This window comes from Piliocolobus tephrosceles, chromosome 8 (genome assembly GCF_002776525.5).
Source record: "Piliocolobus tephrosceles isolate RC106 chromosome 8, ASM277652v3, whole genome shotgun sequence".
NCBI lineage: Eukaryota > Metazoa > Chordata > Mammalia > Primates > Cercopithecidae > Piliocolobus > Piliocolobus tephrosceles.
In genome coordinates this window covers 45,222,657-45,242,466 of record NC_045441.1, presented here as the reverse complement: position 1 = coordinate 45,242,466, position 19,810 = coordinate 45,222,657, and the positions used below count along the sequence as shown (strand labels likewise).

Sequence of the window (19,810 nt, the reverse complement as noted above, 5' to 3'; positions counted from 1 at the left end):
GGATCACGAGGTCAGGAGATCAAGACCATCCTGGCTAACACGGTGAAACCCCATCTCTACCAAAAATACAAAAAATTAGCTGGGCCTGGTGGTGGGCACCAGTAGTCTCAGCTATTCGGGAGGGTGAGGCAGGAGAACTGCTTGAACCTAGGAGGCGAAGGTTGCAGCAAGCAGAGATCATGCCACTGCACACCAGCTTGGGTGACAGAGCGAGACTCCATCTCAAAAAAAGAGAAAAAAAAGATCTATAATTAAATCTACTTGAAATAGTTCTGTCTAAGCCAGAATATAGAGGAGGACGACTAAAACCATATATATATATATATTTTTTTTAGACAGAGTCTCACTCTTGTCGCCCAGGCTGGAGTGCAGTGGCGCGATCTTGGCTCACTGCAAGGTCTGCCTCCCGGGTTTACGCCATTCTCCTACCTCAGCCTCCAGAGAGGCTGGGACTACAGGCGCCCACCACCACGCCCGTCTAATTTTTTGTATTTTTAGTAGAAACGGGATTTCACCATATTTGCCAGGATGGTCTTGATCTCCTGACCTCGTGATTTGCCCACCTTGGCCTCCCAAAGTGCTGGGATTACAGGCGTGAGCCACCGCGCCTGGCCCTAAAACTATATTTTATATTTTGTTAATCTATATGAAAAGAGTTCAGGGTATTTTAGGTTTCGATACCTGTGGTGCACACTCTTGACACGTGTCAGCAATTCCAGGTTTGACTGCATAGAATTGCCCTCTACCTCCCCCAGTAGATGCTGAAATGTAGAAACATAATATGAAAATTTTACAAGGTTTTCACTTAGTTTTGCTAAAATGTCCATCTCTTCATCTTGTTTCAATGGTGAGAGTCAACTGTGCAACATGGGTACAATTATGCTCTCTTCATATGCAGAATTAATGTCATTGTTTTTACTACAGATACTTTCCATTTTTCACCTGAAACCACAGACTAATTTCAAAAAGAATATTTACTTGTTATGTAAAGAATTATGTAGCTTCTGTTACATAGCTAGTATTGTCTTTGTTACTTCATGTATATGCCAAAAAGACCTGATGACTTATGAAACATTCATCTGTTTACTTCAATAAATTGGCTCAATAAATTTAATAAACTCAATTATGTCAATTTTATAAAGTAAAATGAACAATAACTAAACAAAAATTGGATTAAATAGCATTCTCTAGTTGAAACAAAATATAAAATATACTAAATAACATAAAATACACGCACTATGAAATTACTCACATGTGAAAATTATTTTGTGAACACCACTAAATATTATCAAAGTCACTTTCATAATCTCTGAGGGGATTCTACAAAGAATGTTTCATGAAATTAGATGAAAAGAAAATTACATATTATGGCTATGGTGAGCAACAGGCAAACAAACAACAAAAAAATAGAATTTGCACAGGATGATTCTAAGCCATATGGATTTTACTACTGACAGAAGTGGGCTTTTTTAGGACCTTTTTTAGGAGCAATAACATTTTAGATAAATGAATTTAATACACAGCAGAGAAAATAGATTTGCTTTCAAATTTCAAAATCTTTGAAGTTTCTGGTTTGCTGGTAACTGATCAACACTTGTAAAATTATCTATTTCACTCTAATATTTTTCTTTTCTTCTCAAAGTAGGTACATAACCATAAACAAATATGATTACTTTCTCTATAAATCTGTTACACCTAAAGTTTATTTCATAGTGATATATTTGTACATTTAAATCCGTGTAAAACAAAATTAAAGGTCTGTATGTGTTCAGCAGACCAGAGAAGTCATATGTTCAACAGAAAAAAGTAGGATAAAATTTTGTAAATTTGTTGTTCAGAATTCAGAAACATATAGCTCCACTATACTCATAATCTTTGTTACAACCCTCATAATAACCTGTAGTTACAACAAAACAAAAATGTAAGTTGTAGAAACCATATGCTCTAAATTATTTCAAGTTAAAGACCACTGACAAAGGGATCACCAGAGATGTTATTCCACTGTTACCCAACAGTATATTGTTACCTGTAACCTTGGGTTAAGATGGGATAAATTATCATCAGTGGCAAGATACATATTCAGTGTAAAATAGCCTTAACACAGTAACAACAATTTTGGTTTATTAAAACAAATTAAGTTCACACGTTGTCATTAAAAAGGTATTTTGAAATTCACTGTATTTTAATAACCTTAATTTGCAAATGGTAAAGCAATTTCCTTCTAAAATTCAAATTGTTTCTCTTACTAAGCAGATTATTACCCTGATCACTTACCACACTCCTATCATCCTGTCACTTATGACACCGCTGTAAACTACTAAGTGGCCTTTCCACTTAGGATTTCTTCATGTATCTTAGATTTCAGTTTACTTAATCTTCCATGGGAAAGTATATAAATCTGTCCATCTAACAGAGAACAACCTCTCATAACTCTGGTGCAGCAATCATTGACCATGTTTTCACATAAATTCTAGAAATGAAGACATAGCATCAAATGTAAGAATTAAATTACATCAATATTTGCTTTTGAAAAAATATTGAATCCTTTTAATATAAAAAAGTAGGTTCCTTTTAGAGAAAAGTGATCGAGACTGCTGACTAGAAGCAGCTAGACTGTGTAGTTCTCATAGAGAGGAATGCAAGGTGTATACAAATACAGCACCTGCAACTGAAACATCCAGGTACTTGCATTGGGAATAATCAAAGAAACAACTTATAGAGAATGGAGTAAAGAAAGGCAGGACAGTGGGCCACCTGGGAACAACATGGAGCCAAGGGAACCTCCCCACCCAGTAAAGCAGTGAGTGCATGTGTGATCCTGGGAACGCACAATTCTCCCACAGATCTTCGCAACCTTCAGGTGAGGAGATACCCTCATGGACCCACTTCACCAAGGCCTTCAGTTTAACACACAGAGCTACATGGAGTCTTAGCAGAGCAGCTACTCAGGCCTGTGCAAATTCAAGAGCTTTAGATCCTAGCTTTCCAGGCTTCCAGAAAAAGCAGCTGCAACTTGAGCAAAGCAGGTTACACTCCTGTACATACTCACAGGAAAGTGGCAGAATCCAGGGCGCTGAGTAGTGATGGTCTGTAGGACCCACTTCTACAATGCCTCACACAGAAAGACCTACTGGCTTAGATTCCAGCCAACCATTGGTAGCAGCACTGCACCTCCCTGGGATGGAGCTACCAGAAAGAGGAGTGGGCCACCATCTTTGCTGCTTGGGCAACTTAGCCATTTCAGCCTTCAGGTTTTGAAGCGCCCAAGCTGACTGGGGGCAGAAAGGATCTCCTAGCACAGTACAGGTGCTCTAAAAAGACAAGGCCAGACTGCCTGTTAAAGCAGGTCCCCAATTTCATTCCTTCTCACTGGAAAGTACTTCCCAATGAGGGTCTCCAGCTACCACCACCAGCGCTCTTTGGTTGATGGAGTTTTGAAACCTCTTTGGGATATAGTTCCTAGAAGGAAGAGTGAGCTGCCATTTTTGCTGTTTGTGTGTTAGCTCTTCCAGCCTTTTGGCTTTGGAGAATCCAAATAAACTGGGGGTGGAAGTGGTACCTCTGAACAGCACAGTTGTCCTACAAAAATACGGTTAGACTGCTTTCTTGAGGGGGTCCCCAATCATGTTTTCCTCACTGGGTAAGACCTTCAACAGGGGCTTTCCAGCTACTTCCTACAGATGCTTTTGGGTTGGAAACAAGTCTGTACCTCCCTGGGATGCAGCTCCCAGAGAAAAGGGCATGCTGCCATTGTTGCTGTTTTGCAGCATTCAGTGGTGATAACTTCCGGTACTGGAACATCCAAGGAGACTAGAAACTGCAGTGGACACCCAGCATACTACAGCAGCCCTTCAGAAGTCGTCAGACTGTTACGTGAGTGCCTGTTCTCATATATTCTCATGAGGCAGGTTCTCCAGGCCTGGGCCACTAGCCAATCATTGCCAGAGCTATTGAGCCAGTAGCAACTTAGCAACTCCCTGGACAGAGCCTCCAGGGGCCTCTGCAGTACAACTGTCCTTGCCACCCTCAGACTCATGAAAAATCCAAAATCCTAAGTGCCTTATTCACACCTCAAACAACCTGCAGTTTACCCAAGGAGAGGAGGCCAGTCCATCCTCCATGGGTCCCACAAACTACCCACTGCTCCTCACCAGACAGTGAACCCCTAACTTGGCCAAAAGTACAGATCTTCCATCCAGGACTGGCTGCACTGGGTGATTGCTGACCTACATCTCTCTAAGATGCAGCCCCCAGAAGACAAGCAAAGAGATGGGGCAGCAAGCCAGCTCATGTGGTACCCAGAGGATTTGGTGCAAGAGCATCTGTAGTCAAGTGTGGCCAGCGACGGCCATTTCTCCAGGCTCAACTTTCTCCCATAAGAGACTTTAGCCCTAGGGGAACTGTTGGGCCTAATTTCTGCAGGATGGTCTTGCAAATCAGAAGCAGCTGGTCCAAGTGCGCACTCCTTGAACTGCTGGTCTCTCCCAGGGACCCAGTCTGGCCACAGCTGCTTACAGGGCAGTCTCAGGTACCCCGGAAGCTCACACCACAGCATCTGCACTGGTGGGCCATGCCTGACCCATGAGGAGCTCCAGCAAGGCAGCCCCTACGACTGCACCAGCCCACGCTTCTTCCCCACATACCAGCTTCCCCCGAGACCATTGCAACTCCCCATATTTCTTTGCTGGCACATGTCTGCAAAGGCAGGTTTGGCTTTGCTTGCCCCACCAGCAAATGGAAATGCAATATGCCCCTGCCACTCCCAGCAACTGCCACTGTAGATGAAGTTTTGGTGGGCAGAGAGCCAGAAAACTCCACTCCTGTCTTTGTGCTAACACTGTGTGGAGAATAGGGTATCTTCCCACACTCTGAACAATCACTCCTTCTTGGGGGACACAGAGAAGGCATCAAAACTTTCACTGGCCAGCATCCTCCCCTATACCAACACCACCTTTAAGTGCAACAGTACACAGTCTCCAGCAGGTATCCCCCACTCCCCTCCCAGCTGCTTTGCTACTGCCAGTGAGGTGAATGCCAAAGACAGGCAGAAACCCCATATCCACCAGCACTCTGCTCCAGCTGTGGCACCTTGGTTCCACAGAATCGCAAACTCCAAATCTCAAGGAGCCAGAGAACACAGTTGGGGCTCAATACAAGTCCCCCGGAGTTAGAGTATGCAGCCTCTGAGTTGTGAGCTGAGCACTGCCTGCCCCCCACCACCACCAAAACAAAACAAAACTCCCAGGAACAAAGCCTGTTGGCTGCATCCATCTTATACCACAATCAAATACTCAAGACCATCAAATAGGATTACAAAAAAAAAAAAAAAAAAAACCCATTCAAAGGTCAGCAACCTTAAAGATATGCCCACAAAGACAAGACAAAATCAGTGCAAAGATAAAAACACAAAAAGCCAGAGTGACTTTTTTCATCCAAATGACCAAATTACGTTTCCAGCAAGGCTTAAGATGACAGAAGTAGAATTCAGAATATGGATAGAAACAAACTTCACTGAGTTACAAAAGTAAGTTGCAACCCAATGCAAGGAAGGGAAAACACTGCAGGAACTGATAGAAAAAACAGCCAGTCTAGAGAAAAATGTGGCCAACCTGATAGAACTGAAAAACACAATACAAAACCTTTATCATGTAATCACAAATATTAACAGCAGAATAGGCCAAGCAGAGGAAAGAATCTCAAGAGCTTCAAGACTGGCTTTCTGAAATAAGACAGACAAGAATAGTGAAAAAACAAAAAAGAGGAATGAACAAAACCTCTAAGAAATATGGGATTATGTAAAGAAACCAAATCTATGATGCAAGAGATTGCCTGAAAGTGATGGGGAGAATGAAAACAACCTGAAATACATATTTCAGGATAACATCCATGAGAACTTCCCTAACCTAGAGAGGCCAACATTCAAATGCAGGAAATGTGGAGAACCCCAGTAAGATACCCCATGAGAAGGTCATCCTCAAGACACATAATCATGAGATTCTCCAAGGTCAAAATGAAAGAAAAAATATGTTAAAAGGCAGCTACAGAAAAAAAGGACAGGTCACCTCTAAAAGAAGCCCATGAGAAAAACAACGAACCTTTCAGCTGAAATCCTACAAGTCAAAAGAGATTAGAGGCCAATATTCAACATTCTTAAAAAAAGAATTCCAACACAGAATTTCACATCTGACCAAGGTAAGCTTCAGAATTAAAAAATATATATGATCCTATTCAGATAAGCAAACGCTGAGAAAATCTGTTACCATAAGATCTGTCTTGTAAGAGCTTCTGAAGAAAGCATTAAATAAGAAAGACTATTACCAGTCACTACAAAAGCACACTAAAGTATACAAACTGCAGACACTATAAGGCAACCACATAAACAAATGTGCAAAATAGCCAGCTAAGATCCTAATAACAGAATCAAATCCACACATATGAATACTAACCTTAAACATAAATGGGCTAAATAACCAAATTAAAACACAGATGGCAAGCTGAATAAAGAATCAAGATCTAACGGTATGCTTTAATCGAGACACCATCTCAAATAAGCTCAAAATAAGGGGAAAAAGAAAAGTCTACCAAGCAAATAGAAAACAGGAAAAGCAAGGGTTGCAATCCTAGTTTCTGACAAAACAGACTTGAAATTAACATAGATTAAAAAAAAAAGAAGGGCATTACATAATAAGCAACACATAAAGTTCTTAGAGACCCTCTAAGATGATAAATGTTCTTCCATCGTTATTACATTTATACTGCATTTGTTCAGTATTAAATTTCAGATGTTGAAAACGGTATGAGGACTTGTTAAAGGCTTTTCCACATTTTTAACACTTGTGGAGCTTCTCTCTAGTATGAATTCTCTTATGTCTGATGAGGTGTGAGAACCAGCTCGATGCTTTGCCACATTCTTCACATTTGTAGGGTTTCTCTCCAGTGTGAATTCTCTTATGATTAGTCAGGTCTGAGAAGCACTTGAAGGTCTTGCCGCATTCTTCACATTTGTAAGGTCTCTCTTCCATATGAATTCTCTTGTGGTTAAAAAGGGTTGAGGAGCGGGTAAAGGCTTTGCCACATTCTTCACAGATGTAGGGCTTCTCTCCAGTATGAATTCTCTTATGTTTACTAAGGGCCGAGAACCACTTAAAAGCTTTTCCACATTCATTACATTTGTAGGGTTTCTCTCCAGTATGAATTATCTTATGTTTAGCAAGGTCTGAGAACCACCTATAGGCTTTGTTACATTCTTCACATTTGTAGGGTTTCTCTCCAGTATGAATTCTCTTATGATTAGTAAGGTCTGAGAAGCACTTAAAGGCTTTGCCACATTCTTCACATTTGTAGGGTCTGTCTCCAGTATGATTTCTCTTGTGTTTAACAAGGGTTGAGGAGCAGGTAAAGGTTTTGCCACATCCTTCACATTTGTAAGGTTTCTCTCCAGTATGAACTCTCTTATGTTCAGTAAGGTTTGAAAACTTTTTAAAGGCTTTGCCACATTCTTCACATTTGTAGCATCTCTCTGCAGTATGAACTTTCTTATGTCTAGTAAAATCTGAGAACCTACAGTCTTTGCCACATTCTTCACATTTGTAGCATTTCTCTGTGCTAAAAATTTCCTGATTTTCCATTAAGATTGAGCACAACTGACAATCTCTGCCAAATTTATTACATTGACAGGTTTTGCTATGGGTAATTGAAAAACATTGATGAAGGCCATTATAACTGCTTTTCTGCCCTTTGCAATTACCCACACTTTGGTTGTCTTTCTTTAAATGTAAATTATTAAGGTCACAGCTTCCATATTTTCTCAGAATCACTTTTTGAAATGAATCTTTTATGTCATGCTCCGGCAATATCTCTGCAGTAAAATGAAAAGAGCCAGCTGGAGAAAAAAAAAAAAAATCTGCCTCATTAGACTCAGGTGGATACATTTTACAAATATATATAATTATACAAAGTACATTAACAAAATGACAATAAAATACCACAGGCTCTATATTCTTACAGACATATAAACCTAACAGAAATATACTGACCAAAATGCCTTTGTGAGAAGTCTAAGAACCAGTTAAGCATTTGCAGCATGCCAAGTGAGCAAATGCCAAGAACCACATAGAAGCGTAATAAAAGTATTTCATATTTACCCAGCACAATCATTCTTCATCCTATGATGACTCTAACTATAGACTCCAAACTCCTGTCTTCCCCCTCCAAAAATAAATAAAATAGTGGCACATGTGTCCATGCTTCTGGCTTATTGAGACCTTACCAAAGACTAATTTCTATATTCCATGACAGTGTTGAAAGGACAGGTGGTATACACTGACAGTTTCAGACAGATGAGACCAAAGGCAAATGACTGTTACAAGAGATGAAAGACTTCAATATCCTAGACAGACAATGTATATAGCAAGTGACTACAGGATCTCAGTAAGAAATATAGGGAATGGCCAGGAGTGGTAGCTCACACCTGTAATCCCAGCACTTTGGGAGGCTGAGGCAGGAAAACCACCTGAGGTCAGAAGTTCAAGACCAGGCAGGCCAACATGGTGAAACCTCGTCTCAACTAAAAATACAAAAATTAGTAGGGCATGGTGGCAGGTGCCCATAATTCCAGCTACTTGGGAGGCTGAGGCAGAAGAAAGGAGAATCGCTTGAACTCAGGAGGTGGAGGTTGCAATGAGCCAAGCTCATAACATTGCACTCTAGTCTGGACAACAGGAGTAACACTCAAAACAAAACAACAACAAAAGAAACAAAACAAAACAAAAAAAAAAACATGGGGAATCTTTTTAAACTAAAAAACACACAAGCCCAGAGAAAACATCCATACAACAGGCTTGAGAGACTCCAAAAATCTCTAGCCTAAAAAATTGTTATCATATTCCCCCAGACAAAAGTCACTTAATACAGATTTTGACATGTGGCTTTTTATTATACAAATTGCAACCTAACATTACAACATATACAAAACATCAAGATAATATGGCTCAAAGATAAAAATGAATATCCAGAAATCATTTATTTTAAAAAGGAGATGTAAAAATTACATGAAACAATTTGAATTAAAGTCTAGATCTACTTTTTAAAAGAAAAAAAAGTTACCCTAGAAAATAAAAATTACATCTCAATGATGCTCAATGAGTAAAATGGAAAAAAAAAAAAAATAACAAAAATGAAACCAACAAAAAGATAAAAAGCACAGAAAGATATAAAAATTGTGTAGAACTACAAAAAAAGACTAATATGCACTTCAACATTAGTAAAAAATATAAGAAAATCAAGAACTCGGCAAATTTCAACTAAGATTAACACAAAGAGATTTCTAACAAGACACAACATAAGCAATGATTTAAAAGTCGCAGACAAGAAGAGAATCTGGAATTCAGGAAGAAAAAAGAGATGTGTTATTTATATGCATGCTTCTGCCAGATTATGAGTAAATTTAAGAACACAAATCTTTCAGGCAAGAAGGGAGTAGGATGACATAGTTAAAGCACTGGGAAAAAAAAGTCCAAGCAAGAAACTTATCCAGCAAAAGTATTCTTCAAAATGAAAAGAAAAAAAAAAATCTAACTGTATCATTATATCAAGATCTGTATCAAGATCTAACTATATGTCTTCAAGAGACTCATTTCAGATCTAATTTAAAAAAAAAGACTGAAAATGGCAGGATGAAAAATACAATTTATTCAAGTGTTAACCAAATGAGAGGAGAAGAGGCAACAATTTATTAAGTTGAAAATTGTCATATTTCATATAATTTACTTTAAGTCAAAATTCACAAGAGGACATTCAATTATAGTAAGAGGGTTCATTCACTGAGAACCTATAAATACAAGACAGTTTTCCCAAACACATAAAGCAAACATTGACGGAACTGAAGCAAAAATAGACAGCAATATAATAATGGAAGGATACATCAACATCCTACTTTCAGTAATAAATAGAGCAAGACAGAATATCAATGAAGGAACAAACAACTTGAATGCACTATAAAATAATTACACCTAACAAATGTATACAGACAGAATACACATCTTTTCAATATCTCATGAAACATTTTTCTAGATGGATGACCTGTGACATCAAAAAAGAAGTCTTAACAATTTTTGAAATTGCAATTTTACTGACAATTATTTATGGTCCAAATGGAATGAAACTAGAAATCAATAGCAGAAGAAAAGCTGAAAAATTCAAAAAACATAAAAATAAAACAACACTTTCTTTCCCCCGCCTGCCGCCCCGCCCAGATGCAGTATCGCTCTGTCACCAGGCTGGAGCGCAGTGACACAATCTCAGCTCACTGCAACCTCCACCTCCTGTGTTCATGTGATTCCCCTGCCTTAGCCTTCCCTCCCGAGTAGCTGGGACTACAGGCATGCACCACCACGCGCCCAGCTAATTTTTTGTATTTTAATAGAGACAAGGTTTCACCATGTTGACCAGGATGGTCTTGATCTCCTGACTTCATGGTGTGCCCACCTCAGCCTCCCAAAGTGCTGGGATGACAGGCATGAGCCACCGCACCCAGCCAGCAACATACTTTTAAGCATGTTCTTTTTCAAGGGTTGGAAGACACAATATTGTGAAGATGTCCATGCTGCTTAAAGTGGCCCACACATTCAACACACCCCTTTTCAATTTTTAATTTTACTTTTCCAAAAAGAAAAAAAAAACCCACAAAATTATGTAAGATCTCAAGGGACCATGAAAAGCCTGACAATCTTTAAAAAGAAGAAAAATATTGGAAGCATTATGCTTAACAATTTCCAAACACAAAACAAACCTACAGTAATCAAAGCACTTTGGTACTGGTATAAAGGTAGAACACCAGAGTAATGAAACAAAATGCAGCACAGATATAAACTCTTGAATATATGGTCAGGTGAGTTATTTGTACACCATACTGAAGCATTATACACAAAAGAAAATAGGTAAAAGCAATTTAAACTTTCCTTACCAAATGAATGGATAATTTAAAATACAAAAAAGGGAATATTAATCAGCTTTTAAAAAGCAGGAAACCTTCTAATACCTATTATGAAGACAAATTTTGAAGACAACATGCTAAATAAGCCAGCCACACATACACAAATACTGTATGAATCTACTTACATGGAATATCTAAAATAGTTACATCCTTAAAAATAGAAAATAGAATGATGTTTGTAAAGGGTCAGACAACAGGAAAAATAAGTAGTGGATTCACGTGTATAGCATATTTCTTTTACAAAATAAAATGTTCTAAAGATATGTTGCTAAAAATGTCAATATACTTAAAGCTTAAATATGTGATTGAAAATATTAAAGAGTATAAAATATTGTCTTTTTAACTTTTATGTTTTAGACAGAGTTCTGCTCCTGAAGACCAGGCTGGACTGCAGTGATGCCATCTCAGCTCACTGCAACCTCCGCCTCCCAGGTTCAAGTGATTCTCCTGCCTCAGCCTCTGCAGGAGCTGGGATTATAGGCGCACACTACCACACCTGGCTAATTTTATATTTTTACTACAGATGGGGTTTTGCCATCTTGGCCAGGCTGGTCTTGAACTTCTGACCTCAGGTGATCTGCCTGCCTTCACCTCCCAAATGAGCCACCATGCTCGGCCCTTGTATTTCTTACAATTAAGAATAAAACAAAGGCCGGGCGCGGTGGCTCAAGCCTGTAATCCCAGCACTTTGGGAGGCCGAGACGGGTGGATCAGGAGGTCAGGAGATCGAGACCATCCTGGCTAACACGGTGAAACCCCGTCTCTACTAAAAATGCAAAAAAATTAGCCGGGCGTGGCAGCGAGCGCTTGTAGTCCCAGCTGCTTGGGAGGCTGAGGCAGGAGAATGGCGTGAACCCGGGAGGCGGAGCTTGCAGTGAGCCGGGATCGCGCCATTGCACTCCAGCCTGTGCGACTGAGCGAGACTCCGCCTCAAAAAAAAAAAAAAAAAAAAAAGAATAAAACAATCATTGACTACTAACAACAACAACAACAAAAAAGCAAATATACAAGTCATAAAATAGGGGTAATATTTACACAGTCAAACACACACAGAAATAATTATATTGGCAACATATGTATGACTGATTAACATCTGACTTTTGTCCAAACATTGGTTTAATGTGTACAGAGTTGAAATATTGGCATACAAAATTTTAATACATAAATAAAAACTAAAAATTAATTAATGTGACATAGTCTACTGTAAAACATGAGCCACTAAGATAGAAAATAGTGAAACAAAATTTAACAAAAAAATTAACCAAAAAATATTGAATCAACATAGTGTACTACTAAAAAATAATTATTCTAGATAGCCATGCATTTTCACTGTGACTGCACATTTATAAAGAGCACATATTTCGGTATTTTTGTTCAATTTCAACTTCTCCTATAGGTTCAGAGGCCACATGTTTAGGTTTGTTACATGAGTACATCATGTATTGCTAAGGTTTTGGATACTGCTATTACTACCCACAGTACCCCACAGGTACCTTTTCAGGCCTTGTCTCTTTCCTCCTTTCCTCCTCTAGTGGTTCCCAGTGTCTACTGTTTTCATTTTTTATATCCATGTATACTCAATATTTAGCTCTCACTTATAAGTACAAACATACAGTATTTGGCTTTCTGTTTTTCTCCATTAATTTACCTAAGATAATGGCTTTCAGCTGCATCAATGTTGCTACAAAGAACGTAATTTTTTTTGGCTGTGTAGTATTTCACTGTGTATAGGTACCACATATTCTTTTTTTTTTGAGACGGAGTCTCACTCTGTCGCCCAGGCTGGAGTGCAGTGGCTGGATCTCGGCTCACTGCAAGCTCCGCCTCCCGGGTTCACGCCATTCTCCTGCCTCAGCCTCCCGAGTAGCTGGGACTACAGGCGCCTGCCAACATGCCCGGCTAATTTTTTGTATTTTAGTAGAGATGGGGTTTCACCGTGTTAGCCAGGATGGTCTCGATCTCCTGACCTTGTGATCCGCCCGTCTCGGCCTCCCAAAGTGCTGGGATTACAGGCTTGAGCCACCGCGCCCGGCGGTACCACATATTCTTTATCCAATCCACCAGTGATGGGCAACTAGATTGATTTCATGTCACTGTTATTAAAGACAATAAAGTTTGAATCACTAGTATACAGTGAAAGCAATAACATTTTATGGAAAATGCATTATAATCATTCATAAAAAGCTTTTTTTTTTTTTTAGAAAGAGGAAACATTTTGATTATTTTATTTTTTAATCTTCAAAATCTTTTGCCATGAGACAGGAATGCATGATAGCAATGGCTCAACTTCTTCACATGAAACACTTGGATTCATTTTCATTCACAAGTTTTTCTAAAAACATCTACAATTTCATAACCCCACCCACTTCCAACCATTATCACAGATTTAACTGACCATTAAATAGCTGGAAGCTTTGATGAGAAAATATGAATAGGCACTTAAATAATACTGGACATACTTATTATGTCATTAATGTATAGCTGCTATTTTTGCACAAAATGTAAAGGTAAAGCGACCTCTGGAAGCAAAGTATTATATTACTAAATAATATAAACAACATAAATACAGTACAATATGGTGTGAAATAAAATAAACAATTAGAAATAAATTTATATAATCACATAGACAAAGTTTGAGAAAAGTTGATGAAAATGCTAGTAACTTTTTGTACACAGTAAACTTACACATATAAATCAAAGATTATAATATATGGTGTGCCCGTTAATTATCTAGTTCATGTTTTATGTAACATATACATTTGAGCACATTACCTCAGAACTTGTGAAATTACAGGCATAGTTGTTATACAGCAACTCAGAAAGAACAACATATATATGACAACCCTAGTAGTCTTCATAGTAAAGAAGATTATAAATTATTTATAAATTATAAAATAAGTTATTAAGAAATAGGTAACAACTTGGAGTTTATTATATGCTGGAGAGTGTTCTGAGTAACCTATGGTACTAGTGTTTTTTGGAATTCTGTGAGGTGAGTAGATAAAATCAACTATTCCACAGTAGAGGCATCTGTCATATAGAATTTAAATTTCTTTTTTTTTTTTTTGAGACGGAGTCTCGCTCTGTCGCCCAGGCTGGAGTGCAGTGGCCGGATCTCAGCTCACTGCAAGCTCCACCTCCCGGGTTTACGCCATTCTCCTGCCTCAGCCTCCCAAGTAGCTGGGACTACAAGCGCCCACCACCTCGCCCGGCTAGTTTTTTGTATTTTTTAGTAGAGACGGGGTTTCACAGTAGAATTTAAATTTCTAAGCTTAGTTCCTACTAAGAAAAATATTCTTTTCAAGTGAAATAGACATTTAGATTTTCTTGTACTTAATCAGATGCTTTGTGCTCTGATAAAAGTTCTCACTTTCAATTTCTGTATGATCAACTGACTGGCAATTATAAAGCAGAAAACATATGACGTCTGTCCCGGGCCTCTCTCAAATCTCTTAACCAAATCTCAATGTCTCCCTACTCCTCTTACAGACATCTAACATAACGCACAGATTTTTAAAAACAGCTTAAAAAAGAGTGGTCTCCAAAAATTTGCACAAATTTTCCAGATCCCTCAAAGCAATAGAAGAACAGTTAGATTATTTAGATCCTTACAGCATAAAAAGGAGTTGTCTCTCACTGTGAATGCACCAGCAGATTAAATGGATAAAAGACTTAAAGAATTCAAAAGCTTAATAAGCATACATCAAAAAATTGTCCTCCATGACAGTAAGAGGCTTTTCAAGAATCAATTCCATTAGAGAACAGCCTCCCAATCCACATTTTAAACTCTGGGTTTCTCCTTCACCTTTGGACCTTTCACATGTGTTATTTGCTAAATCATTCAGACCTATTTGAGTGCATGGCTATTCTTTCCACTCGTTTCATATTCCAGTAATATTTTCTATGCTGCAGAAGGTAACCAGGTCTAGCTTAAAGACTTTGCAACACAACCTTTCTTTCCTTCAACAGCAATTGGTCTAAGTAAAACACAATCAACTCCCAGTATTATCCTCAGGAGAAATCTAAAACAATGGATCTGTTTAAAGTTCTGATTAATAAGCCGGACACAGTGGCTCACACCTGTAATCCCAGCACTGTGGGAGGCTGAGGCAGGCGGATTACGAGGCCAGGAGATCAAGACCATTCTGGCTAACACACGTTAGAATTTAAAAAAAAAGTTCTGATTAATAGTCTCTCTCCCTTAATATGAAAATGATGGAGTAATGAGAATTAGTCTGTATCTGCTAGAAGAAAGGTGAATGTTGTTATAATACTAGAGGAATTGCCATGCCACAGTCATCTAGGGAAGCAAAAGATTATAGAATCTGAAAAGAAAATGAGGAAAAATCTCTTTAACTTATAAATTACACACAAAAGTCCAAAGACACAACTGAGAACATGTTTGTGAAGCACTAAAAAATCTACAGCCTGGCTCATTGCCATAGCCATTCTTTAAGGAAGTCTTTAAACATTAGATTAGATGGCTGTTTTGAAGTTTCCAAATTTCATAAAAGGATCACATGACATTAAAAAAAAACAAAAAACAGGAAACATACCCCACTTGAAGAAATAAATTTCCAAAACTCAATCTTTAAGAAAAGAAAATCTTTGCATTATCTGACCAAGATGTCAAAATAATGATACTAAGTATGCTCAATAACAAAAACAGAACACAGACAAAAAAAAAAAGAACCCAGCAGAAATTGTAGAACAGGATGGGGTGACCAAGATGGCCGAATAGGAACAGCTCCAGCCTCCAGCTCCCAGCGTGAGCGACACAGAAGACAGATGATTTCTGCATTTTCAACTGAGGTACCGGGTTCATCTCACTGGGGCGTGTTGGACAGTCGGAGCTGGTCAGTGGGTACAGCCCGACCAGTGAGAGCTGAAGCAGGGCAAGGCATCACCTCACCTAGGAAGCGTAAGGGGGAAGGGAATTCCTTTTCCTAGTCAAGGGAAACACAACACCTGGAAAATCGAGTAACTCCTACCCTAATACTGCGCTTTACCAAGGGTCCTAGCAAACGGCACACTAGGAGATTACATCCCACACCTCGCCTGGAGGGTCCCATGCCCACAGAGCCTCCCTCATTGCTAGCACAGCAGTCTGAGATCTAACTGCAAGGTGGCAGGGAGGCTGGGGGAGGGGCGCCCATCATTGCTGAGGCTTAAGTAGGTAAACAAAGCCACCTGGAAGCTCGAATTGAGTGGAGCCCACCGCAGCTCAAGGAGGCCTGCCTGCCTCTGTACACTCCACCTCTGGGGACAGGGCACAGCTAAACAAAAAGCTGCAGAAACCTCTGCAGAGGCAAATGTGCCTGTCTGACAGCTTTGAAGAGAGCAGTAGTTCTTCCAGCACGGAGGTTGAGATCTGAGAATGAATAGATCCAGACCCCTGAGCAGCCAAACTGGGAGACATCCCCCACTAGGTGCAGACTGACACCTCACACCTCACACGGCTAGGTACACCACTGAGACGAAGCTTCCAGAGCAAGAATCAGACAGCAACACTCGCTGTTCAGCATTCTGCAACCTCTGCTACTGATACCTAGGCAAACAGGGTCTGGCATGGACCTCAAGCAAACTCCAACAAGCTGAGGGTCCTCACTGTTAGAAGGAAAACTAACGAACAGAAAGGACACCCACACCAAAACCCCATCAGTACATCACCATCATCAACAACCAAAGGCAGATAAAACCACAAAGATGGGGAAAAAGCAGTGCAGAAAAGTTGGAAATTCAAAAAATCAGAGCGCATCTCCCCATCCAAAGGAACGCAGCTCATCGCCAGCAACGGAACAAAGCTGGATGGAGAATGCCTTTGACGAACAGAGAGAAGGCGGCTTCAGTCGATCAAACTTCTCAGAGCTAAAGGAAGAACTATGTACCCAGCGCAAAGAAACTAAAAACCTTGAAAAAAGAATGGATGAATGTATAACTAGAATAATCAATGCAGAGAAGACCATAAAAGAACGGACAGAGATGAAAACCATGACATGAGAACTACATGACAAATGCACAAGCTTCAGTAACTGACTCGATCAACTGGAAGAAAGAGTATCAGTGATTGAAGATCAAATGAATGAAATGAAGCGAGAAGTGTAGAGAAAAAAGAGTGAAAAGAAATGAACAAAGCCTCCAAGAAATATGGGATTATGTGAAAAGACCAAATCTACGTCTGATTGGTGTGCCTGAAAGTGACGAGGAAAATGGAACCAAGTTGGAAAACACTCTGCAGGATATCATCCAGGAGAAGTTCCCCAACCTAGTAAGGCAGGCCAACATTCAAATTCAGGAAATACAGAGAATGCCACAAAGATACTCCTCGAGAAGAGCAAGTCCAAGACATATAATTGTCAGATTCACCAAAGTTGAAATGAAGGAAAAAATGTTAAGGGCAGCCAGAGAGAAACATCAAGTTACTCACAAAGGGAAGCCCATCAGACTAACAGCAGATCTCTCAGCAGAAACTCTCCAAGCCAGAAGAGAGTGGAGGCTAATATTCAACATTCTTAAAGAATTTTCAACCCAGAACTTCATATCCAGCCAAACTAAGTTTCTTAAGTGAAGGAGAAATAAAATCTTTTACAGACAAGCAAATGCTTAGAGATTTTGTCACCACCAGGCCTGCCCTATAAGAGATCCTGAAGGAAGCACTAAATATGGAAAGGAACAACCGGTACCAGCCATTGCAAAAACATGCCAAAATGTAAAGTCCATCAACGCTAGGAAGAAATTGCATCAACTAATGAGCAAAATAACCAGTTAATATCATAATGACAGGATCATGTTCACACATAACAATATTAACCTTAAATGTAAATGGACTAAATGGTCCAATTAAAAGACACAGACTGGCAAATTGAATAAAGAGCCAAGACTCATCAGTTTGCTGTATTCAGGAGACCCATCTCACATGCAGAGACACACATAGGCTCAAAATAAAGTGATGGAGGAAGATCTACCAAGCAAATGGAAAACAAAAAAAAGCAGGGGTTGCAATCCTAGTCTCTGATAAAACAGACTTTAAACCATCAAAGATCAAAACAGACAAAGAAAGCCACTGCATAATGGTAAAGGGATCAACTCATCAGGAAGAGCTAACTATCCTAAATATATATGCACCCAATACAGGAACACCCAGATTCATAAAACAGGTCCTTAGAGACTTACAAAGAAACTTAAGACTCCCATACAATAATAATGGGAGACTTTAACACCCCACTGTCAACATTAGACAGATTAACAAGACAGAAAGTTAACAAGGATATCCAGGAATTGAACTCATCTCTGCACCAAACGGACCTAATAGACATCTACAGAACTCTCCACCCCAAATCAACAGAATATACATTCTTCTCAGCACCACATCACACTTATTCCAAAATTGACCACATAGTTGGAAGTAAAGCACTCCTCAGCAAATGTAAAAGAACAGAAATTTTAACAAACTGTCTCTCAGACCACAGTGCAATCAAACTAGAACTCAGGACTAAGAAACTCAATCAAAACCGCTCAACTACATGGAAACTGAACAACCTGCTCCTGAATGACTACTGGGTACATAACGAAATGAAGGCAGAAATAAAGATGTTCTTTGAAACCAATGAGAACAAAGATACAACATATCAGAATCTCTGGGACACATTTAAAGCAGTGTGTAGAGGGAAATTTATAGCACTAAATGCACACAAGAGAAAGCAGGAAAGATGTAAAATTGACACCCTAACATCACAATTAAAAGAACTTCAGCAACTTCAGAACAGTCTCAGGATACAAAATCAATGTGCAAAAATCACAATCATTCTTATACATCAGTAACAGACAAAGAGCCAAATCATCAATGAACTCCCATTCACAATAGCTTCAAAGAGAATAAAATACCTAGGAATCCAACTTACACAGGATGCAAAGGACCTCTTCAAGGAGAACTACAAACCACTGCTCAGTGAAATCAAAGAGGACACAAACAAATGGAAGAACATACCATGCTCATGGATAGGAAGAATCAATATTGTGAAAATGGCCATACTGCCCAAGGTAATTTATAGATTCAATGCCATACCCATTGTGCTACCAATGACTTTCTTCACAGAATTGGAAAAAATTGCTTTAAAGTTCAGATGGAACCAAAAAAGACCCCACATTGCCAAGGCAATCCTAAGCCAAAAGAACAAAGCTGGAGGCATGCTACCTGACTTCAAACTATACTACAAGGCTACAGTAACCAAAACAGCATGGTACTGGTACCAAAACAGAGATATAGACCAATGGAACAGAACAGAGTCCTCAGAAATAATACCACACATCTACAGCTATCTGATCTTTGACAAACCTGACAAAAACAAGAAATGGGGAAAGGATTCCCTATTTAATAAATGGTGCTGGGAAAATTGGCTAGCCATAAGTAGAAAGCTGAAACTGGATCCTTTCCTTACTCCTTATACGAAAATTAATTCAAGATGGATTAGAGACTTAAATGTTAGACCTAAAACCATAAAAACCCTAGAAGAAAACCTAGGTAATACCATTCAGGACATAGGCATGGGCAAGGACTTCATGTCTAAAACACCAAAAGCAATAGCAACAAAAGCCAAAACTGACCAATGGGATCTAATTAAACTAAAGAGCTTCTGCACAGCAAAAGAAACTACCATCAGAGTGAACAAGCAACCTACAGAATGGGAGAAAATTTTTGCAATCTACTCATCTGACAAAGGGCTAATATCCAGAACCTACAAAGAACTCAAACAAATTTACAAGTAAAAAACAAACAATTCCATCAAAAAGTGGGCAAAGGATATGAACAGACACTTC

At 39.1% G+C, this 19,810-nt stretch overlaps 1 protein-coding gene across 5 annotated transcripts in view; it reads right to left on the bottom strand.

Annotated features, from left to right (window-relative positions):
- Positions 1-1,496: 1,496 nt before the first annotated feature.
- Positions 1,497-19,810, bottom strand: part of LOC111529407 (zinc finger protein 736) — a 57,559-nt gene continuing 39,245 nt past the window's right edge. For 4 of the 5 annotated variants that reach the window (XM_031936022.1, XM_031936020.1, XM_031936021.1 and 1 more), the window contains one exon: positions 1,497-7,882. In XM_031936022.1, coding sequence (XP_031791882.1) covers positions 6,828-7,882 — 1,055 coding nt within the window. In that variant the 3' untranslated portion in view covers positions 1,497-6,827. Of the gene's footprint in view, positions 7,883-12,960; positions 13,087-19,810 lie in introns of all 5 variants that reach the window. The other variant, XM_023196305.2, reaches the window with a different exon arrangement.